Below are 23,738 nucleotides of genomic sequence, written 5' to 3'. Positions count from 1 at the left end.
CAGGCTGAGCAGGGAAGACCAGACTTCCCTTTCCCCAGCATCACTCTCCAGCTCCTCCTGAGGGACTCCCAGACGTCCCCAGGCAATCTGAGAGATATAATCTCTCCAGTGTGTTCTGGGTCTGCCCTGGGGTCTATTCCCAGTAACAGATGCTTCCATTAATTCCATGTGATTCTAAAGAGTGTTGGGCAATTTTCCACTAAGAGGGCTGCAGTGTCTGAGGGAAGCTCCGTTCAGGTATTGCAATGCCTGTGATCTAATCATACACAGTCAGAAGAAGTCCAATCATCTTTTTATGTTTCTTTTGAAGAACTAATTCTGAGTAGCAGCGGCCAAAAAGGCAAACTTTTGTCAGCAACAGAACCTTTAGAAGATTTGTCTGCTAAAGATTCAGTGGTTGAACTGCATTTAGCAATGTATTTTGCACTCAGTCCTGCTGTATGGCTATCCTGCAAAGCCCAGTATCTTCCAGAGCACAGGCAATCCTACATTGTAACATGACTGTTGAAGGTAAAATTCAACAATCAGTTTGAGCGCAGACACAGAAATCTGTTCTGTGATAGCTACTGATATATACAGTAAGTGAAAGAATTAAATAATGCAGTTATACCTCTACGTTCTATACTCAGAACATACAGTATACAGTGCTCAAATAAGATTAGACAAACAAATGTGTTAGACTTATCACTTAAAATGTAACTGGAAGTACCTACTGTACATAACTGTTATTTAGTTATGATTCCAGACTGCACCATCGTGTCACCCATACTCTATAGTGTCAAAAAAACACAAAAGTCTACAAATCCTCCTAAAATAATTACAAATAGAAAACAGATAATAATTGACTGGATAGGTATTCACCACCCTTGAGTCAATATTTAGTAGAGGAACCTTTGGCAGAAATTACAGCCATGAGCCTTCTTGTATAAGTCTCTACCAGATTTGATGTGAGATTTGTGAGGCACTCAGGCAATTGTTGTCACATGCACAGTTTCTCCCACCTCAGCCATGAAAGACTATAATTCCATCAGAGTTGCTATAGGTTTCTTTGTAGCCTCAATGAGTAGTGCTCTTCTAGGCTAGATACTGTAGGTAGGTAGGTCCCTTTTCAGGCCATAAAAGCCTATGGGGAATGGGGGACAAGGGCCACCATTTTTCTTGACCATCTAACACTGGAGGTGGAGGTGATATTGTCAGCATCATCTAGGCTAGATACTCAATGTTATTCAGCCCTACTCTGCACAGATTCACAGTTGTGCCATATTTTCTCAATTTCTTTATAATAGATTATAAATAAGGCTTTGGGGGATATACAATGCCTTGGAATTTTTTTAAAACAATTCCTCTGATTGGTACTTCTGAATTACCCTGTCCTGGATTTGCTTTGAATATTCCTTTGTTTTCATGAGGTAAAGTTTTTGGGAGTTGTACTAATCAACTGTGGGACTTCCCAGAGATAGGTATATCTATCTTGAACTCATGTCAAACACGCTAATTGCACACAGATGGACTTCAGGCAATTAATTAAAATAAACAATTGTTTATTTTAATTAACACAGCCCATTTAAGTGTTTCATATCAAAGGGGGTGAATTGTAATTTTCTGTTTTACTTTCTATTTATAATTATTCGACAAGACTTAACTTGTCCTTTGATGCGTGATTTTTAAGTGTATGTGGAAAGTAATTGTAAGTGATTCAGTGAAAAATCAAAGAGAGCAGAGAAAAACTTTTAACCTTTAGGTTTTTAGGTCTTTGTGCAGGTAACAATATTCCTGTTTCTCCAGGAAGTCCAGGCAGACCACGAAGACCCTAGAAAAACACACAAGCAGGTAAGGGGATTTTCAAGAGGTTCTCGAATTGGTGCATACAGTAAACTAACACTGACAAAGAATCTAGTCATCTACTTTATGCCAGTAGGTGGCACTGCAATTTAACAGAAATGCTAACAGCAGCAGCAGATATATTGAACTGTATATTAAGGTATGTTCCAAACACAAAAGAACATGAGAATGTCTGTAAATTAAACAACACTATTGGGTCTATTTAATACAATACATTAGTTTATTAGTAGATAAATGATAAGAGTACTTCATTAAGCTGTTTCTTAAAAGATGTTGTGATATTGGCTGGCAGCTTCTTCCAGATCAGAGCTTTGTAACACAGGGATTAGAAGATGTGTGTGCCGGTTTCAATTAGAAGTGGCTGAACACCATTGCAGGGAAAGTGTTATTGCTCTCATTTGCCAACTTCTGTACAATTTACCTTCTGTCCTTTAGTCCCTTGTGTATTCACTCCTTGAACTCCCTGTTGGGGGAAAGTAGCAGCATTAATGAATGCTATAAAAAATTACATGTTGTATAGAATACAGAAATACACTGACAAATAAAAATCCTTAATTTATATAGTGCTTTTCATGCAATTCCTAAATTATAAAAAATATCAAATTTGGAAAACACAGAACAAAAATAGGTTGTACAAACAAGTAACAACACAAATCATGCACCCTTTTTTCCACTTCATTCAATTCAATTTAGGGTTGCAGGGGAGGCGGTATCTTGGCAGGATACATCCTGGACAGGACACCACCAGTCCATATCAGGGCAGACAGACACACACACTCAGACCAGGGCCAATTTTCACACCAGGAAACCAGAGCAACCCACATGAAAATGGGGAGAACATACAAACTCCACACAGATAACACTCCAATGATTGAACCCAGGGACCCTGCACTGTGAGATAGCACTGCTAGCCACTGCATCAGTTACAGCAGTAAATATTCAGTTTATCTGCACAAGACAGGGAAAGGCACAAATGAATGCAACCAATGCAGCAGACTGAAGATGAAAAAGACAGCTTAGTGTGAATGAATATCGGCTTCAGAAGCCAAACTGGAACAAAAAATAGCCCAATAAATATTAATTCAATACATTACCTTTGGACCTTCCAAACCCGGATCTCCACATAATCCCTGGATGTTTACAAAAATAAATTATCACTTGGTTTTTTTTTATCATTCCATCTTGTTTTAATTAAACATCTTGGTATTTCCTAATCAATGAGTTTAATTACCAGAAATCCTGCTGGCCCGGGTGGACCAGGAAACCCCAGAAGTCCTGGTGGCCCTGGACACCCCTGAAACACAGGACTCGGTCTGTCAAATTCAGACACCAAAAGGCTATGAAAGTAGCACTGTGACTCTGGTTCATTAGGGCTGCCTATTTTCAGTGTTGATTTCAGTCAAGGTTACCTGCACATGTGTGATAGGTGCTGCACTCTTAGACTGCATCCACTTCTTATTCAAGCCACAGCAATATAAAATGAGAACATTGTCACAGACAGTACATATGCGTGACCACACTTACATCACCTCCTTTGGGCCCTGGTGGTCCTGGCTGACCCGGCTGACATTGGCAGGGATATTGACACTGAAAAATGAAACAAGAATACACAACTTACATGCTCGCTACCAGAAAATTGAACCAAATCCTTAAAATCATTTGATTCCTTGATTCTTGTTGATTTCTTTTACAAGTTGAACTAAAAAAGAAAAACTGAGGTGTTTAAAAAACACTCATGGAATCTGATACAATATTTCCATAATACCCCAAATGCGTGTTTTAAAATTTGAGCCACAATAGGCCACTGATCACAGCACGTCTGAACAATCATGACAAAATAAAAAGGCATTGTTGGAGAATGCATTAACATGTTAACATTTAATAAGACACACATTTTATGCCTGTGACAACTGAAAAAAAAACTTACTTGTACTGAATCTCCTTTCATACCCTACAGAAAATGAGGACAACAACACACATCATGAGATACAAATCTTGTACGATACGTTAATGATATGGTATTGGAAGCCCCTGAACAACAGTGCATCACAAAATAGGGAGATTTCATATGTGGTAAAAAATAGAAAAAGTTGAAAGACAATAAGAAAAAGGGAATACTGATTAAAACATTGGTCCTAAATGGATAAAGTGTTAATATTCAATTCTTCCATGATTCTGGGAAAACACATTTTAAGCAGGATGCTTAACTGACAAAAGGACATGGACTTTAACTTTAGTTTAAGCTTGTGTATTTTTGTTGTATATACTGTATTCAATCCAGTCGGTTTGAATGCCCAATGTAATGTTAATAAACAGAATACAAAAACAAAACAAAGGAAGAATTATCCAGTATTTACTAAATGACCCCAATAAAGGACACTTTCAGTCTTTTAGTGTCCCCTAGATGCTACTTAATGTACCTCCACATTCTACAAATGAAAGTACAAAATTCTGGAAATCTCTCAAAAACCATCTCTGAAAAGCTGATGTATTGCTTCGGTTTTTTTTTTGTTCATTGTAGAAAAAATAGAAACATACCTGCATACCAGGGGAACCCTTAAAGAAAAAAAAAGTATGTTTTAAATTCTTGTAGGAGATATGAAAAATGACCTTTTCAACAAAGAACTTAATAGCCTTAAAATAATTATTAGGAAATGCTGATATACAGTAGATGTTGTATACTTCGATTTATAATTAGATATTGCCTTCATGCTGAATGTCACTGAAAATAAACTGATGTACTGTAGAGCATGTTTACAGTAAATTACCTGTATATGATGAAATGATCAAATGAAGGATCAACAAGAAAATAACTGCCCATTTTATTTTATGCTAGTCTCAGAGCATCTTATCCAGGTTTGGTGCTATTCTAACGGAACATTTAGGACTGTTTGTATTTTTGCACCAGCTTTGGTTGATCGCATAGACTGCAAATGATTAAGTGATTTTAGTGCTACACAGCTACACAGCACACTTTGTTTCAAAGCTGTGTGGCTGACATACTCTCCAAACCTGGGGGTTCCCCCAGGACAGTGTACTGGAATAGCCCATAAACAACAGGATGATCTGAGAACTGAAAAATCCATATTGGAAACTTTGGAATAAGACTGACTCAAGACCTTAAAGTCCATACATGTACTGTAGTTTATAGATTGATATTGTTGTTACAGTTTTCACATGAAAATGATCAAGTTTAACATTGCCTTGCAAAAGTATTTAATGTTTTGTTGCTTTAAAGGTTGCAGTCAAGACACATTGAAGTAGCAAATAATACATTTGCCCAACCTACTCACATGTTCACAGCAAAAGACAAAAACAAAGAAGTACTGTAAATAATATGAAAAAAATGGAAAAGTCATGATTGCATAAGTATTCAAACCTTTTGCTGCGGCAAACCTTAGTTAATGTGTACAAAATTATCTTCATAATCCACAGAATTTGTTGAGTAGCCTCTATGTACAATATTAGTGGTTCTCTTGATTTGGGAGTAAAAACATTGGTTTATGTGAGGTTCCTTGAAGTGGCAGGGAATTTTGAGCAAACCCTCAACCATGAAGACTAAGGATCTTTGTCAGGGATAAATGCACCAATCAGAGTGGTACAAAAATACTGAAGTTCGTGAAGAGCTTGGAGAGCTGTGTCATTAAGAAATGGAAGATACATCATACCACCCAGACAGAGCCAAGATTAAGCTGTCTCTCAGCCAGGAGGAAATTGGTGAGGGAGCCCACTGTGAGAAAATAGCTTGAATGTTAACTGGTTTTCAGTACTGTGTAAATAGCTGAAAAACGGAAAAAGAGAACATACACGTTGGCCTTTGCTTCCTGTCGTGCCTGGCAGTCCAGCGTATCCTCTATCGCCCTAAAGACGATAAAGAAAATGACATACAAAATGGATTGCAATGACTATATACTACTTCAGCTTTACAGTATATGCATGAATATTCTGTCTCCAACACGTCATGAGATGTTGTCTGTAGTAAATTCACAGCTTGTTTTTCCTAGTGCATAGAGACGCTCAAATTGTATCCTATTGACAATGTGCTTAACTAGCATTCACTTATGCAGACTTTATTTGCAAAAGGAGGTAATTACCAACAACAGTGTCAACTGCCAAAAGCACTTGTTGAGTTTTGATGCAAATAAAATAATAAAAAATATATAAAAGATATATTTCAGTTCCAAATAGGGACAAAGCTGCTACAGCACATACGACGCTCATATATTTAAACCACTGTGGTGAAGTGAAAGTCGGTCCAGCGACTAGACTACAACAGCGCTTTCAATGACTATAATGTGAGCATTATTTAGAAGGATAAGGCTACATTACCCCTTTGATAAATCACAATACCATAATAATCCTAATATTTATTTAAAAATATATACTGTAATAATCATACTCGTCAACAGCCTAATTTCCATGAGGCATCAGTATAGTCCTGTTGATATAGAGATGTAGAGGACAACCTTGCATGTCTGGTGTTTGTCCACCACTGTACTGTACCTTAGGTCCGTTGCATCCTGGCCACCCGGGAGGACCCATTGCACCCTCAATGCCTGGGAGGCCCTGAAAGGAAAGACGTTGTTCTCAGCTGAATTAACTTTATAAACTATGCAGGACAAGCCATAACTACAGAGTGCACACCAACCAAAGTGGATGGATTCGATCATTTTATGTTTTAAAGACCAGAAGCAGGAGCTGCTCTTTGCCCCTCTTCCTCAACCCCCCCTGAAATTTGGACCTGCCAGTTCTTGAGCATGTTAAGGCTGGCTGGGACCCCTAGTGGTCAGCACAAGAACACAAGACAGAAGAAGATAACTTACACCATCCTTGTTTGTATTATGTGCAAGTGTCACTCACAACTCCTCAAGGCTCCAAAGAGCATTCAGACCTACTGTATCTTGCCAAGAAGAAGCCTTTTCACTGGCTTCTCCATGACACTTAGAGTTTCTTGAGACACAGTGGATTTAATCACAGTGCAGTGACCCGTATCAGTGACTAGTATTAACTAGTGCCTCCTCCACTTGAAGAGAACACTAGACGATGCATGAATAATCCCCTATATTGACATCACTCCCCTGGACTCCCAGAAGTCTTCAAACCTCTTGTACCAGGAGGCCAGCCTTTTGGTATCTTGGCATGTCTAGGCTGTTGAGGAATAATGTTTTTCATCTGCATAGAACCTACACTTTGAACACAACAACTTCACCTGGAGCTGAGAAACCACAAGAATTTTCTGCTGCAAAGGGAAACCGACTAAACCCAAAAGTGCTTCACCATTTGTACACTACTTCTTCATTTCTGTAGTCAACTCTTGACATTGGGGAAGCCCAGATTTAAACCATTGATCTCTAGACTACAGGGCCAAATCCATACTGTAAGGCCAGTCCATGAACTGGCCAGGAGCCTCCTGTAGATGTGAGTATCGCTATCTTGAATCCAGTATTCAATGTTAATGACCTTGTGTAAAAAGAAAATACAAATACTGTACTTACAGGAAGGCCAGGGGGACCTGTAAAACCGTGTTCTCCAGGGAAGCCCTAAGATGAATACAAGATGAAAATAATTTTGCTACATATACATAATTTACTACCTCATCTCTGTCAACATTCATTTTAAATGAGAAACTTTATCTTTGACTTTATGTCCCTTTCAGAATATTGTCTGAAGTGTGGTGGGCAGCAGCCTTCAGGAAAACAGGAGGGACACGATTTTGCAATTACACTAAAGGTATTTTTATTCTGTCCATAACAGAACACCTTAGAAGTATAAGAGAACAAGAGCCAACATGTAGGCTCAATGCTCAGATTAAAAAATTAAATAAATATATTTTATAAAATCATATCAAATTGTACAATGAGTACAGTTTTCATAAATATTGACAAACCAATGTCTGTAAAGTTGCGGATGAAAATGCCAAAGCACAGAGTATTAATTAGCGGCAAATGGAAAAAAGCAATATGTCATAATTTTACGGTCCATTGTTCAAATTTTAAAATTTGACATTTTTGAAGAAAAGAACAAATTGGTCACCATTGAGCCTTTCATTCCTGGTGGCCCTAGAAATCCTTTATCTCCCTGTAAAATAAAAAAAACGTACTTTTAAGCATCATTAGCACAAAATGCATTTCCAACAAATCCCAAAGTATGATTACATAAACAAACACTAATACACGTACTGTAGATCAATAATAGTTATAGCAACAGATTAACTTCAGGAACTTCAGGACTTAGTGTTACAGATCATGCCTATGAATGCATTTGCTTCTGAGTTGAGATGTACAGTAGCAACATCTTAGATTTCAGGAAAACTATGAAAAAAAGGTTAAATGTTTTACTCAAATCCATAAAATGGAGACACACAAAATAAAACATCAGCAAAATAAGGTCAGTTCTTTTCTGGATTTTGTTTGTTGACATACTATAACTGGTTTTGAAATTACTGTTTTACCTCAGATAGCAGTCCTGCCCATGGCAGATTTTAATTACCTGAAAACTGAAGCAGGAATTAACACATGGTTGTGCTTGAAGTAATGATTTCTCTAGATGGTATAATCACTGTTTGTGACAAACATTCCTTTTTCAATGAATCTATATGTGAACAAATAAATTAACTGTGTTTGCCAGTTAAAGGAAGATCTTGTCTGAGACAAGATCTGATTTATTCTGAAATGTATTACTGTTGTATTTTTCTGAAGGGAATAAAGCAAATAACAAACAAACTGTTGCCAAACTGATTGATGTTTGATGCCAGGTATCATTTCAAATGAAGTAATTGACTAACAAGAAAGGTTCACGGACATAAGTGATAAGTTGCCACATGCCAGTTTCACACTAAAATTGGAAAAAAAAACTTTTACAGACTTTTTAAAACAAATGACCCATTTGTACTGTGGAGACAGAGATTGAAACTAAGGTATTGTGAATTTACCTGAAACCTTTGAATTAACACCAGTCACTACTCAGTGTGTAAATCTACTGCATTTTGGGGATAAGGTTACTCAATAAAAAAAGTGAGATCCATAAAAATGGGACATAAAAATGTTCTTTCGTATACAGACATGGACATCAAGAGATGGGCAGCTGCTTCAAGCTTTTTAAAAAGCTAAAAAGGTGTGTATACTGTAGATCTCCTCCATTTTTTTTTACTTCTCCCTTCATTGAGAAGGCTTCACAGCACTAAATGTAGTCCTGCTCAGCTCCAAAACAGCACCTTTCTAGAGGCCACTAGGAACCTTAATGTACTATATAGATCTTGGATGTTGCACTAATTAAATAATATGAATTGTGTATGTGTAAGCATAATATATGTTTTTGTTGTTTTTGTATCTCTGGAGGAAGTGAAATATTTCAAACCCTGAGTATAGCCTATCTAAGAGTGTGGATAAAGATAATGTAGATAAAGTCTCCAATTTCTGATAGCATGAAGGCTTGTTTCCATCATCTCTTGATGAGCCTGGACAAGCATGTGTCTGCTCTCCAGTCTCCAAGCTCTACATGCCACATCTTCACAATTGAAGGAAGACATTGTTAGACAAGGAGCATTAGGACATGACATATGTTTGTGTCTCATGAAGACAAGAGGGAACTTCAGGACCATCTAGACATTTCTACCAAGACCATCACACTTGGATATCTCCAAAAACTGGTTTATTGTTCACAACAGTAAGCATATCTTTCTGAACGTAAGCACCATCCTCACTATACATTATACAAAACTTTGATTCATCATGGAAGAGGACTTAGCTCCACTGCTTGCCAGTCCACCAAAGGTGACCTTAGTCCAGCCTCCACAAAACTGATGGCAGAAAGGTATTGCTGTGTTGAGAAGTGGAGCATATCAATTCTTACTTATGCTTGTCATTTATTACTTTCACCAGGCTTGACTCACAAGTGAATTTGCTTCCTTACCCGTGCCTCACTAATAAAGTGATTTAGTGTTTATGCAAGAGGCACATGAGTCACAGACAGCCTCAAATTACCAATCAATAAAAAGAAAGTCAAAAACATTTAATGAATATCCCAAATTCATATACTTTTTTCTACCAAAAGCTATAGGACACGCACTAAGTGGTATCTTTCTTGCTCATAATAAGTCTTGTATTGTTTCAAGATACTGAGCTTAAGAGAAGGTAGATAGTAATGAAAAGAGTGAAGAATTAAGACAATCGGCACCTTTGGACCTGGAGGGCCATGGGGACCTTCATGACCCCGAAATCCTTTCAATCCAGGGAGCCCTGGTGGACCTGGAACACCTTGTGCACCCTGCAGTGAGATACAGTGAACAGTATTATTTCTCATCGTCCAAACAATTACACTTCCATTTCTTTTTCATATACTTATTGAGTGTGTGAAATGTATGGTATACACCAGCAGTTCTACATGATATACCTAAAGTACCCCCTAAAATACTGGAACAGAAATGCCCAAACAGTATTTTTGACTGTTATTTAGTCAAGCAATTTGCATTTACTTTTGAAAAATCTTGTATTTTTTAAATTTGTATTGAAAGTAACATGAATGTTAAGTGCAATATGAAACATGTTTATTTTGGGTAATTTCAGGCATACACCTGTTACTATTGGAACAAAATCATACTGTGTGTTCAATGCAGTAATTTAAAATGACCATAGGTACTGAGTCCAGTTCTATACCCTTCAAAATTCCATCTCCTGCTATCTTTGGCAACATCATCAGTAATGACGACTGAAACAGTTTCATAGACAGCCATGCAAGCTCAGACCATGACAATTACCTCCACCGGGCTTCTGAATCTTAGAATTAACAAGACATAAATATATCCTCCTCTTATATAATTGAAATAAACTTCCATGTAGTTTTCACTTGTGACAAGTGGTTCATGTTCCATTGTTGATACTGAAAAAGTTCACTGGATTGACTTCATTAATGACTTTGAGGATTTTAAACACTTGTTCTAGGTCTTCTCTTTTCTGTAGTAAAAGCACTAGAGAAGGAAATATTTAAACCTGTCAATGTACAGAAGTCCATAAAGTCTTAGAATGTATCTGGTTGCTCTTTTGTAATCTTATTGCAAAGCAGTTAAAGAAGGAAGGAGACATCACAGTTTTAACCCAGATTCTTTGTTCATAACAGGCTATAACTTTCACCCTCAATGAACCTCAGTCCAAACTGGAATGTATGTACAGTATTACTGTACTGTATATACTGTATTAAGTAGGGTTATTTCACACTAAATCACCAACAATCCAGGATTGTCAGCATGTAAATTTCCCCCCAAAAAATGAAAGATAAAGAACATTCTGGTTCCATTTTTATGCATTCTATCTGGATACTTATAAAACCAACATGGCTGACTGCACACAGCCAGTTGCAAAGTAAGGCTACTGTACCTTCACTAGCTAGCTTTATGAGTGCAGTCACCACATAATGCCAATAGAGGGCACTCCATAATTGGAAAGGCTTTTTTCTTCTTAGGAAAAAGCTGAATTTTGAAATTACCCTTCTTGTCTTAAAAATCCCTTTGCTCAACTATTCAGTATTGTATAACCCTGGATTTTACTACTAAGGACAACAGAAGAAAATACCTGTATATAAGGCCACATTAAAACAGAATTTTTCAAAAATGATGAAAACATGAAAACATACTTGACCCATCAATTGTAAGAATATACATCATACACCATGTACCATTTGTTATCCATAATGCGACAAATCAAGAAAATATTTTTTAACTCATGACGTTTCTTGTTTGTGATGGATAAAGTCTTTTTTGAAGAGCGATCAATATTTTTTCTCTGACAGAGTGATCTACCTATTAAACTCAGTATGCCACTGTGTTTTTGGCACACTTTATTTTCAAGTTCACTTTGAAATAAAGCAATGCCGCAGCGTGACAGTATGATAACTGTATGACTCCTCTTAACTTAGATGCACATGCTGTGCAATTCATAGTAAGAGCCTGAGACGGTTTCAATCAGATTCTTGGAAATAATCAGATTTACATTTGTAGTGTGGCTACTCCTGGGAGGTCTACAAGAATTTGTGAAGAACTATAAACATAAAGGCTCAATTTCATTCATTTCAATTACACCAGGCATTGCTTCACATGACTAGTTTTCTAAGGTTCTGACACGAAACCACAGCTACAGGTAGTAAAACATTGGGAAATCATGACCAAGTGTAAAGAAGTATGGGATACCATGATACCATCCAACTACCATTAGAAAGCTGCTTACACTATATCTGGTGAGGGTTATGCCCATTGCAGGGCAAACACATACTATATATTGGGACCAGTAAACCTGATCAATAGGACCAAGACACCAGGTGTGGGGAATCATGGAAAAGCGGTTTTAAGAATATGAGAAACATAAGGGAATACTGTCAAAAGTGATAAACTGTATACTTTAGATTTGTTATCATGAAGATTCAGTTATCTCATTTAGTTGGTAGTACTTGTCCAGCCAATTTATAAAAGAGGCCAGGGCATCAACTTCTAAAACATGCCTGAGTAGTGCCTCTTCTCCTTGGTTTTAAATGAATTTCCACATCATTTCTACTTGTGTCCTTTAGTTTATTTCACAGGTGATTCTGAAGAGGTCCATTGTACTGACATTAGATAATTTTAAATCAGATCCCTATTCTCTTTTCAAGGCTGAGAAGATTTAGTTCTTTAAGTCTGTCAATTAAGGACATTCCTGCCCTGGAATGCAGCTGTAGACTGTACTGGACTGATTGCAAAGCAGTGATAACATCTTTGAAAACAATTTTTTTACAAAACTGTTTCATTTTCAAATAGTCTAAACAAGGTTTGGCTAATGCGTTGTACAATTTAAACATGATATTCGCTGATTTAAATTTTTCACATTTTCTTAAATATCTTGATATCATATTTGCATTTTTTATAGCTTCCTCATTTTGTCCAGACAGTATACATAAACAAAATTATTTTTCATAGTTAGCCTCTACAAGCTTATTATGTCAAATCTCCATATTTATAGTGTGCTTTTGCTACCTTCATATAACATTCTGCATACGTCTCCACTAAATATCATCTTCTAAGTCTGGTCCAGGCTTGAATTTTGTCTAGGTCTGTTAGCTAAGGTCTGTGCTTCCTTAACTACTGCTACAGTATTTCCTCCTAGTTTGATAACATCTGCAAAGTTGATTAGATTATTGGCTACATCAGACTCTATAACATCAACATAAATAAGGAAATAAGGAAGACCAGTGGAACTCATATACTATAGATTGCATTTACCCTTTACCTGTGCTCATATAAATATAAGAAATGCTCCAAACTAGAGGAGGTCATTCAGCCCATCTGATACATTTGGTAACTACTGTAGAAGCTTTTTAATCAAAAGATCTCATCCAGTCATTTCACAAAGGAAGCCAGAGTACTGGCTTCAACCACATGGCAGGGTAGGTTGTTCCAGGCTTCCACAAAAGAGTGCCTCCTATTTTTCATTCTAAATCTAAATGCACTTCCATTGTCATATGCTGACTTGGTCAGTGCCATCGAGGATTTTGAATACATGTACTGTATCGAGTCCCCTTGATATGAAAATTAAGCTTTTCCATACACCTTTCATCAGTGTTTGCCTGCAAAGCTCATCCTTCATTTTGGCCACGTATTCATCTTTTGTAAATGTAGAGATTCCTTCTCTACTGCACAGAGTGCCTAGTGCAGTAATGAACAATCCTGCGCCAATCCTGTCAGCTGGTTCTCTAGGTCTCTTAAAAGCACCAGCACTAGAAGAGCTGTTTAATTGGCCCCATTAAGCCAATTGTGAGCTGATTTAGGTCATTAAGAGCTGGGCTGGAATTAAGGATCATGTCTGGCCTAGTGCCTTTTTAAAAGTAAAAAAAAAAATTTACCTTGTTTATTGTTTGGGGTGGAAAGCTTAAAGAACATCCGGGACAAAACTGTGACCATCCTTCAGTGCTCCAGGACCAGACATTATTTTATTGAATAATTGATCAAGAACGTACAGGTGCTCCTAATCTTTGGAAACAGGTGACATACTGTATAAGATGGACTGGGAATCTCCAATGACCAGAACTGGAGACTCCCAACACTACGCTTTACCAGGAAGTACATGTTGCAAGGAGAAACTATGAAAAAAGAAAAATAGATTGTTTTGAATAAGCTACAGTAGGCTGTAAGTGTACCCTACATATTGTATACAATGTATAGACTGAAGAAGTCATATGTCAGTTCTGCAATTTTTAAAGAATTATTATTCAAGGTTATTTCCACCTAATTTCTAACCGTTTCTTCCAATGCTGGGCTGCAGGAGAACCAGAGCTTATCCTTGCAAGCTACTGTATGTGTGCAAGGCAGGATGCACCATGGATAATAAACCCGTTTTTAAAAGGCAAAAGACATTTTACAATGTTTTCCAAACAAATTTTAAATTGCTAAAAGATTTTATATTTCAGTTCAGTATATGATATGATATATATATATATGATATGTGAAACCAAGCGTGCCAATACTTTAAATTATTTGTAAGCAAAAGTCTATATATGAGTGTACTTTTCTCCACATTTATATGCTTGTTTTCTGTATCAGCTTTTACTTGTACTCTAAAAAACCCTTGCACGTGTGAAACAAATTGTGATAAAAATATTCATTTGTGGAGTTGTCCCCAGGAAACTGGATTTGTTGGAACCTGTATGAGATGTGACATTTTCTAAGTACGTGTACCTGTATAACTGCTGAACAGTGTTTTTTATGAGGATGGTGAAGAGAGGGAGATTTTAAACTACATCACACATGAACAGCTGCTGCTAACACAATGGAACTCAAATGATGTGTTACAGAAAATATCTTGTCAGGCCTGGGACCAACACCATACAAAATTGATGGCATTATCACAGTAAAACACGAATTGAATGTACCTACTCAGGTTAAATGAACTTGTACTTCACATGCAAGTGACAATGTTCTCTGTCTAACAGATAATCAAAAGTAAGTTCCAAACAACTGCCTTCCAGAGAAATTTAGATCCTTTATGACAATGCCAAATAGTGTCTCATCCATTTACCAAAAATGAGAGTAAATCTAGCATTTGCTATGGAAGACCATTTCAATGAGCATTATGTCAGGAAAAACATTTTATCAGCTTTTATCAGATGAAGGCATGACTGAAGTATGTTGAGTATTAAAAACATGAATGCATGGGTATCAACAAGGTAAGACGAATGTGTTTAAAGAAAGTGATGATTTACAAATCTAATCTAAAAGATCATTTTTGGTGATTTAAGGTGGTGCTTTCCAAACTACAGTATATGCTATGGCACACTGGTGTGTGTAAAATGGCCTCAGGTGTATACCACAATCGGAACCGATTGTGTAAAATTTGGATATTGAACCAAATTTTAAGCATTTTACTGAAAGCCTGTTCAAGCTGTGCTTGTTGCTCACAGTAGTGCAGCCCCTTGTTTGAGAGGGGTTCCTTATATGCTTTCCACTGAGCATATACAAACCGCATTACTGAAAGGTCAATGTTATCTACAGTACAGTATGTTAGGATGTTTAAAAAATCAGAATGCTTCACAACAGCTGTTATACTATTCAGGACATTGATCAAAATGCACAAATGTACTGTTACTACACTTCCTGCACACCTCATTTTTAAAAGTAATTTATTGAGGACCTCACACTGTTAAAGAGTTTCTACAGAAGAAAGGTTTATTGTTTTGGAAGTTGAGATATACTAAAAAACTCCCTCAGGTGATGAAAACAATTGCATGAAATTCAAGAGACTCTTGTAGGCAGTTATTTTTAATTACCACCCAGGAAATTACTAAATGTGGCGGCTTGGTGATCTTTTGCATTGCATTCCATCTCATTATAGTTGGCACACATTTTCTGGTGTGATTCAAAAAACAGAACTGGAATTACTTTAAAAGTATCTTCATGGCTGAACTTTACCATTCTTATGGTAAATTATTGTTTCATTAATTAATTCACAATACTTGATGGAATCTTTTTGGAATCAGCATAGTGTAGTGGATAAGTGTCTGTTCTCAAAACTAACGAGTTGGGGATTCAAGTACATGCTGCAGACACTCCCACTGTGCCTTGAGTGAGGTACCATTTTAATAGCATTTTTCAATTGAATGAAACACAGACTCAAGAAGGTACGGTATTGAAGAGGATACATTTTCTAAAGGTTTTATGCATGGATTTGCATGTTTAAGGCCCATATTTTGTGGTTTGAGAGACATTTTCAAATCTTATAAATGGGGGCTTTCAGAGACAGATTACAGAATTACTCAGTTTAAACCCCAGCTAGGGTTAGGGTTAGGATTCGTAATACAATACTTACTGTAGATGCTTTTTAGCTTCACTGCTGTATTTCGGGACTGAAGTGAACTTTTCTCCCATCTTTAATTTTTTGGTTCGGAAATATTTGGCTGCTCGTATTACACTGTGCATTTCAGGAATGGTATTCCAAAACTGAGTCAAATTAAATGTGTTAAGACAACCCATTCCATTGTGTAAACCCTCTCAATCTTGTCATTTCAAACGGAACCAGAAGGAAAAACTAAATGGTTAAAATTCAAAATTAAATGGTTCTTGTAACTCTAACCGTAGCCTGGCTTGAAAGCAGCATGCTCATGTATGGTACCTTACACCTCAAATACTCCAGCCCAACCAGCTGGATGAATGGGGACCATGCTGGTTGTGGGCTCTGTGATGGACTGGCGCAGAGTCACGTGCTCTCTGGTTGTTTTCTGCCTAGAAACCAGAATGGACTCTGGCTCGATGAGCCTTGTGTGGGGCCCCAAAGGAATAACCTACCTACTCTTCTTTTTAAACCAGATACTCAATGCATTAAAACATTATTACTCTTACCTTGTCACCTTTCATTCCATCACAGTAACATTTTGATTTGCCAGTGCACAAACAACCCTGAAAAGCAAGGACAAGTCAGTCAGACAACAATATTCTCAACGCTTTTTAGCACAAACTTTCCCACAGTAACCTGTCTACTGAATAACATCACAATTGCCTATGACAGTTGTTTCTGGGAGTGTGAGGACATCTGAGGCAGATATCAAAAGGAATGTCCTGCTTTCCTGGATAACAAGATTCCTTTCCCAAAAATCCAAGCCTTTTTCCTCACTTGTCCTTTCAGTGTTGTTGCATGTGGTCACTTCTTCAAACCAAATTAGGAATGCTAACAGATATCTCTATTATAGTTTCTTCCCTAAATGTTTATTTTGAAATAATTTCCCTGATTCCCTGAAAAGTTTGATTATTTAAAACTGGTGTGAAGATAACAACTCTCTTGTAGACCTCGATCCAGACATTTTGTTTTAAGGAGGTTTGTGTATATACAGATATCTTGTGTATGGAAAAAGACACTTTCAAATGTCCTTGAAGACATTTCTCACTAGAACATCACATCTTTATGTTCATTATCTTCCCAGGACAAAAGTTAATTCTTCTTCAACAAGAAGAAGTCTGCTTAATCCCTTTTCCAGCTTGTTCTTGTAATTCTTACACCAACAATACCTTGTATAGTATTTTAAACAATGAGAAAGTTAAGATCAGTATGGCACTGTCTGTCACGTATTTTAATCATTAATTTAAATCTCTATTATAAAAGAGAAAAATTGCATTTTTCATAAGAACAGTTACAAATGAGAGAAGGCCATTGTATTTTCATTACAATACAATACTAGTCCATTTGGTACAGTAGATAGTAGTAAGTTAAATGATCCAAGGATCTCATGTAACAGTTACTCGAAAGATGCCAGGGTATCAACTTCAACAACATGGCTGGGTAGCTCGTTCCACACTCCCACCACTCTTTGGGTAAAGAAGTACACCCTGTGCTTCATGCACTTCCACAGAGTTTCCACTCTTGTCCTCTGATTCACATGTCACTATTCAGTTATTTTCAAAGTGTGTGACTGGGGTCTTTTAAGGTTATCTGTTATATATTATTTCTTGAAATAATCAAGTTTAAAAAAATAGTGAACTGGATGGCACAGTGGTGCAGTGGTTAGCATTGCTGCCTCACAAGACTGGGGCCCTAGGGGAAATTCCAGTTTGTATGTTCTCCCCCTGTTTGCATGGGTTTCCTCTGGGTGCCCTGGCTTCCTCCCACAGACCAAAACCCACAGACTGGTAGTTGAATCGGCTTCTGGGAAAATTGGCCCTGATGTGAGTGTATGCATGTTTGTGTGTGTCTGTGCACTGGACTGGCGTCCCATCCAGGGTGTATCCCGCCTTGATCCTGTTGCTGCAGGCATAAGGCTCTGGCTCCTCTGCGACCCTGAATTGGATGTTAGAAAAGGAATGGATGAAAAAACACTAAACTATGAAACTGTTGATTGATTTTGTTATTTGTCAGACATAAAGCATGTTCTACAATGTAATCAATGACATTAAGTCAAATCTAAATACCAGTGTTTACCACAAGTTTCCAGATTTAGGGCATTAACTATTATTTTTATTGTTTAATTAATAATAAAAAGTATTAAAATTCATCTGTTCTATTGCACTCACCCCTATCACATATGTGTACAGGCAGCAAGGCAGAAAGGTCTTCACCCCGGTTTTCTTTTTTTCAATGTAGCAGAATATTTCTTTGTTAAATGATTGTTATGGCTTCTAATGAGAGATATCATCTGCATTGCACTGAGACTCAGGTGAGAGATACTGATACAGTTCCTGCGTTGTTTGGGTTTTTGAAAACATGCAGCAGGGAACAAATAACTCAGGATCTACTGAGAAATCAGAGACAACAGAAAGCCTGGCAGACCAGGTGACTCTATCCACACCTTACACACAGTCACCTCAGGCAGACAGCAGTATGAGATCCCCCATCAGCACTTTCAAGACAGTCGAAGACAGTTTGCAGTCACAAATGAAAAGCTTTCTGATTCCTTTTGTAAAGATCTTTTCAGTGTAATCCAGCCAGTTTACTGTGTAAAAAAACTAAAACACTGGGACAACATATTTCCTCTTACTCTATATACTGTATGTGGTGAATGCAGAATTTCTATTTGAAATAAAAGCTTATAAAGCTTATAAAGAAATAAAAACTACCAAAGCTGTTTTGTTTGATTTAAAATATGTAAAAAAGTGGATTTACTACCCCACAGGCAGCAGACTTTCATAAGAAAACAAAATCCAAATTAAAAACGAATCTGTCTGTTTTTTATTACAAAATATCACGTAGCTGTATCATGAAAAAAGGTCTCATGTCTATTGCTATTGCATAATGTCAAATTTGGTCATTTTCACACATTTTGTACATAACCACAAATTTAAATTTAATAACATAACAATTATTTCATAATGCACATTTGTAGCATCCACTAATCACAGTACAGTCATGCCAAGAATTCTCTTGACTTCTGATCCAGAATCCTACAACACAAAAACCCACAGAAGAAGACGTTTTAAATCTGGAGCAGTCGCCAGGTACAGCACTAAACACTACACAGCCCTTAATCAAAGTATTAGGCCTCATTCCTCCAGAGACTCATCCCTCCAGAGTACAGCACATGGGTCTGTTTGTGTTCTAGTTGTGTAGTTTAATTTTTCCTCACTCATACTGTATACTATATATAATTATATCAATAAATTAAAGAATTAAACATTCATTATATTTCATGAAACCTAAAATTCACAGTAATTGAAGAATAAGTACCTATCCAACTAAAAAAGATGTTTCCATCTGAACACTTGAAATTCCTTACAGCCATCTGCAGTGAATTGCCTATTGAGGTGTACTTGTGAATGCAATGACAAGGGTGTTGCCATTAGAGGACGCCAAAGAGGTAGTTACAAGTGTAATGTGAACAGCTGACACCTACAATATGGTGAATAGTTGACTGGCAATTGGAATGTAGGAATTTTCACAATTAGATTGGTGACCTAATGTATATACATTCTGTCAGTTGATCATTAAGTGTCAGTATTAGTAACTATTAGTAACTATTTTAGTGTCAGTATTAGTAACTATTAGTAAGCATTTTTAAAACAGCAGCCATATCACCCTGCAGCTCACAACTGGCAACCCACTGAAGCTAAGCAGGTGTGAGCCTGGTCAGTACCTGGATAAAAGACCTCCTGGGAAATACTAAGGTTGCTGCTGGAAGAGGTGTTAGTGGAGCCAGCAGGGGGTGCTAACCCTCCAGTCTATGTGGGCCCTAATGCCCCAGTATAGTAACGGGGACATTATACTGTAAAAAAGGCTCCGTCCTTTGGATGAGATGTAAAAGTAAGGTCCTGACTCTCTGTGGTTGTAAAAAATCCCAGGGTGTTTCTCGAAAAGAATAGGGGTGTAACTTCAGTGTCCATTGGCCCTTACCAATCATGGCCTCCTAATAATCCCCATCTGTGAATTGGCTTCATCACTCTGTTCTCCTCCCCATTATTGGTTACAACCAGAACAAAGTAAAGCTGTATTCTTACCCTGGGAGTACAAGATGCTGGAGTTTTTTAGAATTGTTTACATATTCTTAATCTTTTGCAAAATTAAAATATACAATTATAAAAAGTGTGTAATTTCTCATGTACTCTTAATTTTAAATTAAGATCATTTAAATTATTGCAAAATTAAAATATGTAATTCTCTTTCATTCTCTAATTATGATGTATGTTAGGTTTAAAGAACAAACCTACAAAGCACAGTGAAAACAGATTTTGAGAACCAAAGGGGTGCAGGCTGCAGTAAAGGCTGAAAACCACTGATCTAAAGCATTCCTAAAGGAAATGTGAAATATACATATATATATATGACCACTAAAAACAATCAATAAAGGACGTTGCGTGCCTAATAAAATATGAAAAAACAATCAAATCTATGCATTTTCCAAAAACACACCAAACATGGAAGGATTCTAAAAAATACTCTGCAGTCACACACAACTACAAGGAAGAGGTTAAAATGCCTTTTAAGGAAAGGACCCTGACTATGCTGTTACGGTTTCTGTGCCATGGAACTTGTACATCTTTCTACAGGAACGCGTTTTTCAAATGAAAAATCACAAAGTGTGACTTATGGGCATTCCCGTCTCCACTGAGACACCTAGAACTAAGACTCAGAAAATATTTTACCTGTAGCTGAACTGGCAGCAAAAGTCAATTAATTAATGCCTATTTAGTTCGGTGAATTATTGCTCGGGAGAATTGTGAAGTCATAGTCACAGTCCATGATCTACTGGCTGCAGTACAAAAAGCAACATACCAGACACAAAGATAATAATCTCCCAATTCATCTGATTGTGATCTGGAACACATACTGTAGGTGAATGCATGAATTTCAGGGCAGTACCTGCTGTATTTGAGGCACATTATTGTACATCCATCTTATTATTCTTAAGAACTCTTGAAAGCTGTGCTGCAATAAAGTCACACTGCCATTTTATTAGAAATGAAATGTAAATTGTATTACTACAAAAATTCAAAGCATGAAAACACCTCCTCTAAATATGCATCTGAGGGGAACAATGGTCTTATTATATTATATTAAAAATGTCTGAGAAGAAGATCCTCAAAATAAATTTTGATTTAAATAAATACAATGGCTAAACTACTCATATTAATATTTTTGTGCCAAAGATATTACACACAGTAACAATAAACATGAAAAAGAATCACCCTAGTTTCAAGGAGCAATCAGAATCCGGTATTTCAATAATTCAGTAGATCCTGGGGGCTGAGTTTGAAGGCTCCATCCTATAATAACAGCATAAACGTTGTGAATTTGGTCTTCACCACACACCTCGGGGAACAACTCATGCTCCTATCTAAGGAAATCTGTGAGTAACCTAGAAAAACAGGTACAGATGTTTATTAGTTCATAGAGGGTTACTAAACCTGGTTGGTTCACACATTGGTTATTAATAGGGACTATTCGTGATTCAGTGATCTTTAATTCACCTTGATCAGAGTTTTTAAAACCTGAGTACAAAGATCCAAGGTAAACTGTACATAACCGCAAAGTCAAAGTGTGGTAGGAGCTAATGCATCTCATGGTCAGGTGTTCCTTATCATTAACATACTTTGCTCCTTTCTGCATAAAGGATAACATGCATAAAGGGTGTTTTTGCAGAATACAGGTGTAGGAAGATTAATGGATATCTGAAAACAAAATGGCCAACAAAATAGCTTTGATTTCAATTAAATATACTGTGGATAGAATTGCGTTTCAGCATAAAGAAGGAAAAAACGTGAGTGAGGATAGCTTTTGTGAAGCAGAAAGTGCCCCTGCGAAGTCAACGTAAGTTATGACTACGTCTCAGACATTGCTGAGAACAAGATAACTTCGTGTACTTTGCCACTGGAAACAACATATTTAGCTCCTTATATCTCCAAGAGAAAATATGTGCTGGTTGAACATCTCAATCAGATCAAAGTATTATGGCAAAGCAAAAATAATATACAGCATTTTTTGTTATGGGAGGTTAACAGACCTGTATAAGGGTAACATGTTTAATGCACAAATGCTTCTTTTAAAAAAAAAAAATCCTCTTTTGTTTTTATCAAGAGCTAGGAGACACGGGTAGGAAGCAACCTCTTTAATGTGCCTGTAGTGTTTTACCTGTGTTATGACATGCCATTATGCTTGCAAGTCAGTACATATTCTGTTAATTTCTTCCTGCAATACACACTATATTTAAACTATAAAACATCAACTAAAAATCATTTAGTATTTTAGACTCTAATTATTGTTCTACAATTAAAGTGTAATTGTGTATTATTGTTGACGGGAGCTACTTAAAATTCAGACTGAATTTCAAATTGGAATTCTCAATGCCAAATAGTGCATGAATTTCAGTAGTCTTACTTAAACACAAAAATGAACATTATAATGCACAAAAGAAAGCACAAATGTATTGCATACAAGATTATATATTTATTGCTTACCCTTTTCTTTTTAAAAGAGTCAGAAAACTTTAGGTGAGCTTTTTTTCCTTCCTCTCTTTTAAATGCGTTATTTATCACTGGTGTACTCTCACATTGTATCCCCAAAAGCTTTTAAAATCCTGTAGTTTTTAATGCCACAGATGTAGCAATGGCAACAGAAGCTAATGTTGAAACAGGACTTAACAACAGTTGCGATCTGTTCTTCCATAACAGCTTTAACTTTTACTGAAATACAGAGAGCTTCTGAAGAGTCGCCAAGAATGATCAATTCCCTTCATGAAGATTATGTTTGTAAAGAATTTCTGTTTAGAGCTCTCCATGGTGCTGATTTATTTAATATACACTAAGTATTGACTTTTGGAATAAATTGACATACAGTACTGTAGAAAACATAACAGTAATCTATTTTAATGTACAGTAAATCCACATTACATTCCTAATTATTTGAAAAATTAGTTTGAATGTATTACATCAGAAATAAATCTTGTGGAAATTAGAAAAAAGGAGATACTTCCCACATGTTTGTGGAAGTCAGGCATTAGGAGAACTGCATACCATGATTGTCTTTTTCCTAATCATGAAGATGTTAGCAGACTTAAACCCTTATATTTCACATGCTGGTGACAGCACATAACTTACAAAATATACAAAAAATATATTCAGACACTTACTGAGTGTGTTGAATTTCTGAAGTTACAGATTCAAGCTGTGTTTTATCAGTTATGGACATCACCAGAACATGTGCTGAAGAATGTTCAGTTTGTTCACATTCAGGACTCCTTTAAGTCTCCTTAATTCACCTTATGTGAATCAAATCTGTCTGCACGATCTGGTGTGTGTCTTTTACTAGACTAAACATGTCTTGCATCTCAAAAATCTTGTTTTCGTGGGGTGCATGATGTAAAACAAATAACATTTTTACAGTACACACATTTTGCTGACTATAGGATCCACAATAAATTAATGTTTTTACTTTTTGTGATCTAGGCTTATTTGTCAATTACAAAAA

The 23,738-nt window shown here is 36.7% G+C and overlaps 1 protein-coding gene across 2 annotated transcripts in view; it reads right to left on the bottom strand.

Annotated features, from left to right (window-relative positions):
• The window catches only part of LOC148676670 (uncharacterized), a 66,754-nt gene that overhangs the window by 33,919 nt on the left and 9,097 nt on the right, over positions 1 to 23,738 (bottom strand). For both annotated transcript variants that reach the window (XR_015928055.1, XM_088610948.1), the window contains exons 2-14: positions 16,694 to 16,750; positions 10,018 to 10,107; positions 7,876 to 7,920; positions 7,338 to 7,382; positions 6,346 to 6,408; positions 5,650 to 5,703; positions 4,381 to 4,398; positions 3,770 to 3,793; positions 3,367 to 3,429; positions 3,074 to 3,136; positions 2,937 to 2,972; positions 2,264 to 2,305; positions 1,736 to 1,810 (exon numbers count right to left, since the gene is read on the bottom strand). Coding sequence is in view for 1 of the 2 variants with exons in the window: in XM_088610948.1 (XP_088467074.1) it covers positions 1,736 to 1,810; positions 2,264 to 2,305; positions 2,937 to 2,972; positions 3,074 to 3,136; positions 3,367 to 3,429; positions 3,770 to 3,793; positions 4,381 to 4,398; positions 5,650 to 5,703; positions 6,346 to 6,408; positions 7,338 to 7,382; positions 7,876 to 7,920; positions 10,018 to 10,107; positions 16,694 to 16,750 (675 nt within the window). In the remaining variant the exon portion in view is untranslated. The remainder of the gene's footprint in view (positions 1 to 1,735; positions 1,811 to 2,263; positions 2,306 to 2,936; positions 2,973 to 3,073; positions 3,137 to 3,366; positions 3,430 to 3,769; positions 3,794 to 4,380; positions 4,399 to 5,649; positions 5,704 to 6,345; positions 6,409 to 7,337; positions 7,383 to 7,875; positions 7,921 to 10,017; positions 10,108 to 16,693; positions 16,751 to 23,738) is intronic.

The sequence above is a fragment of the Lepisosteus platostomus genome, chromosome 2, assembly GCF_059453375.1.
Source record: "Lepisosteus platostomus isolate fLepPlt1 chromosome 2, fLepPlt1.hap1, whole genome shotgun sequence".
Lineage (NCBI taxonomy): Eukaryota > Metazoa > Chordata > Actinopteri > Semionotiformes > Lepisosteidae > Lepisosteus > Lepisosteus platostomus.
Note: the sequence above shows the minus strand (reverse complement) of the source record. Positions and strands in the feature narration are given on the sequence as shown.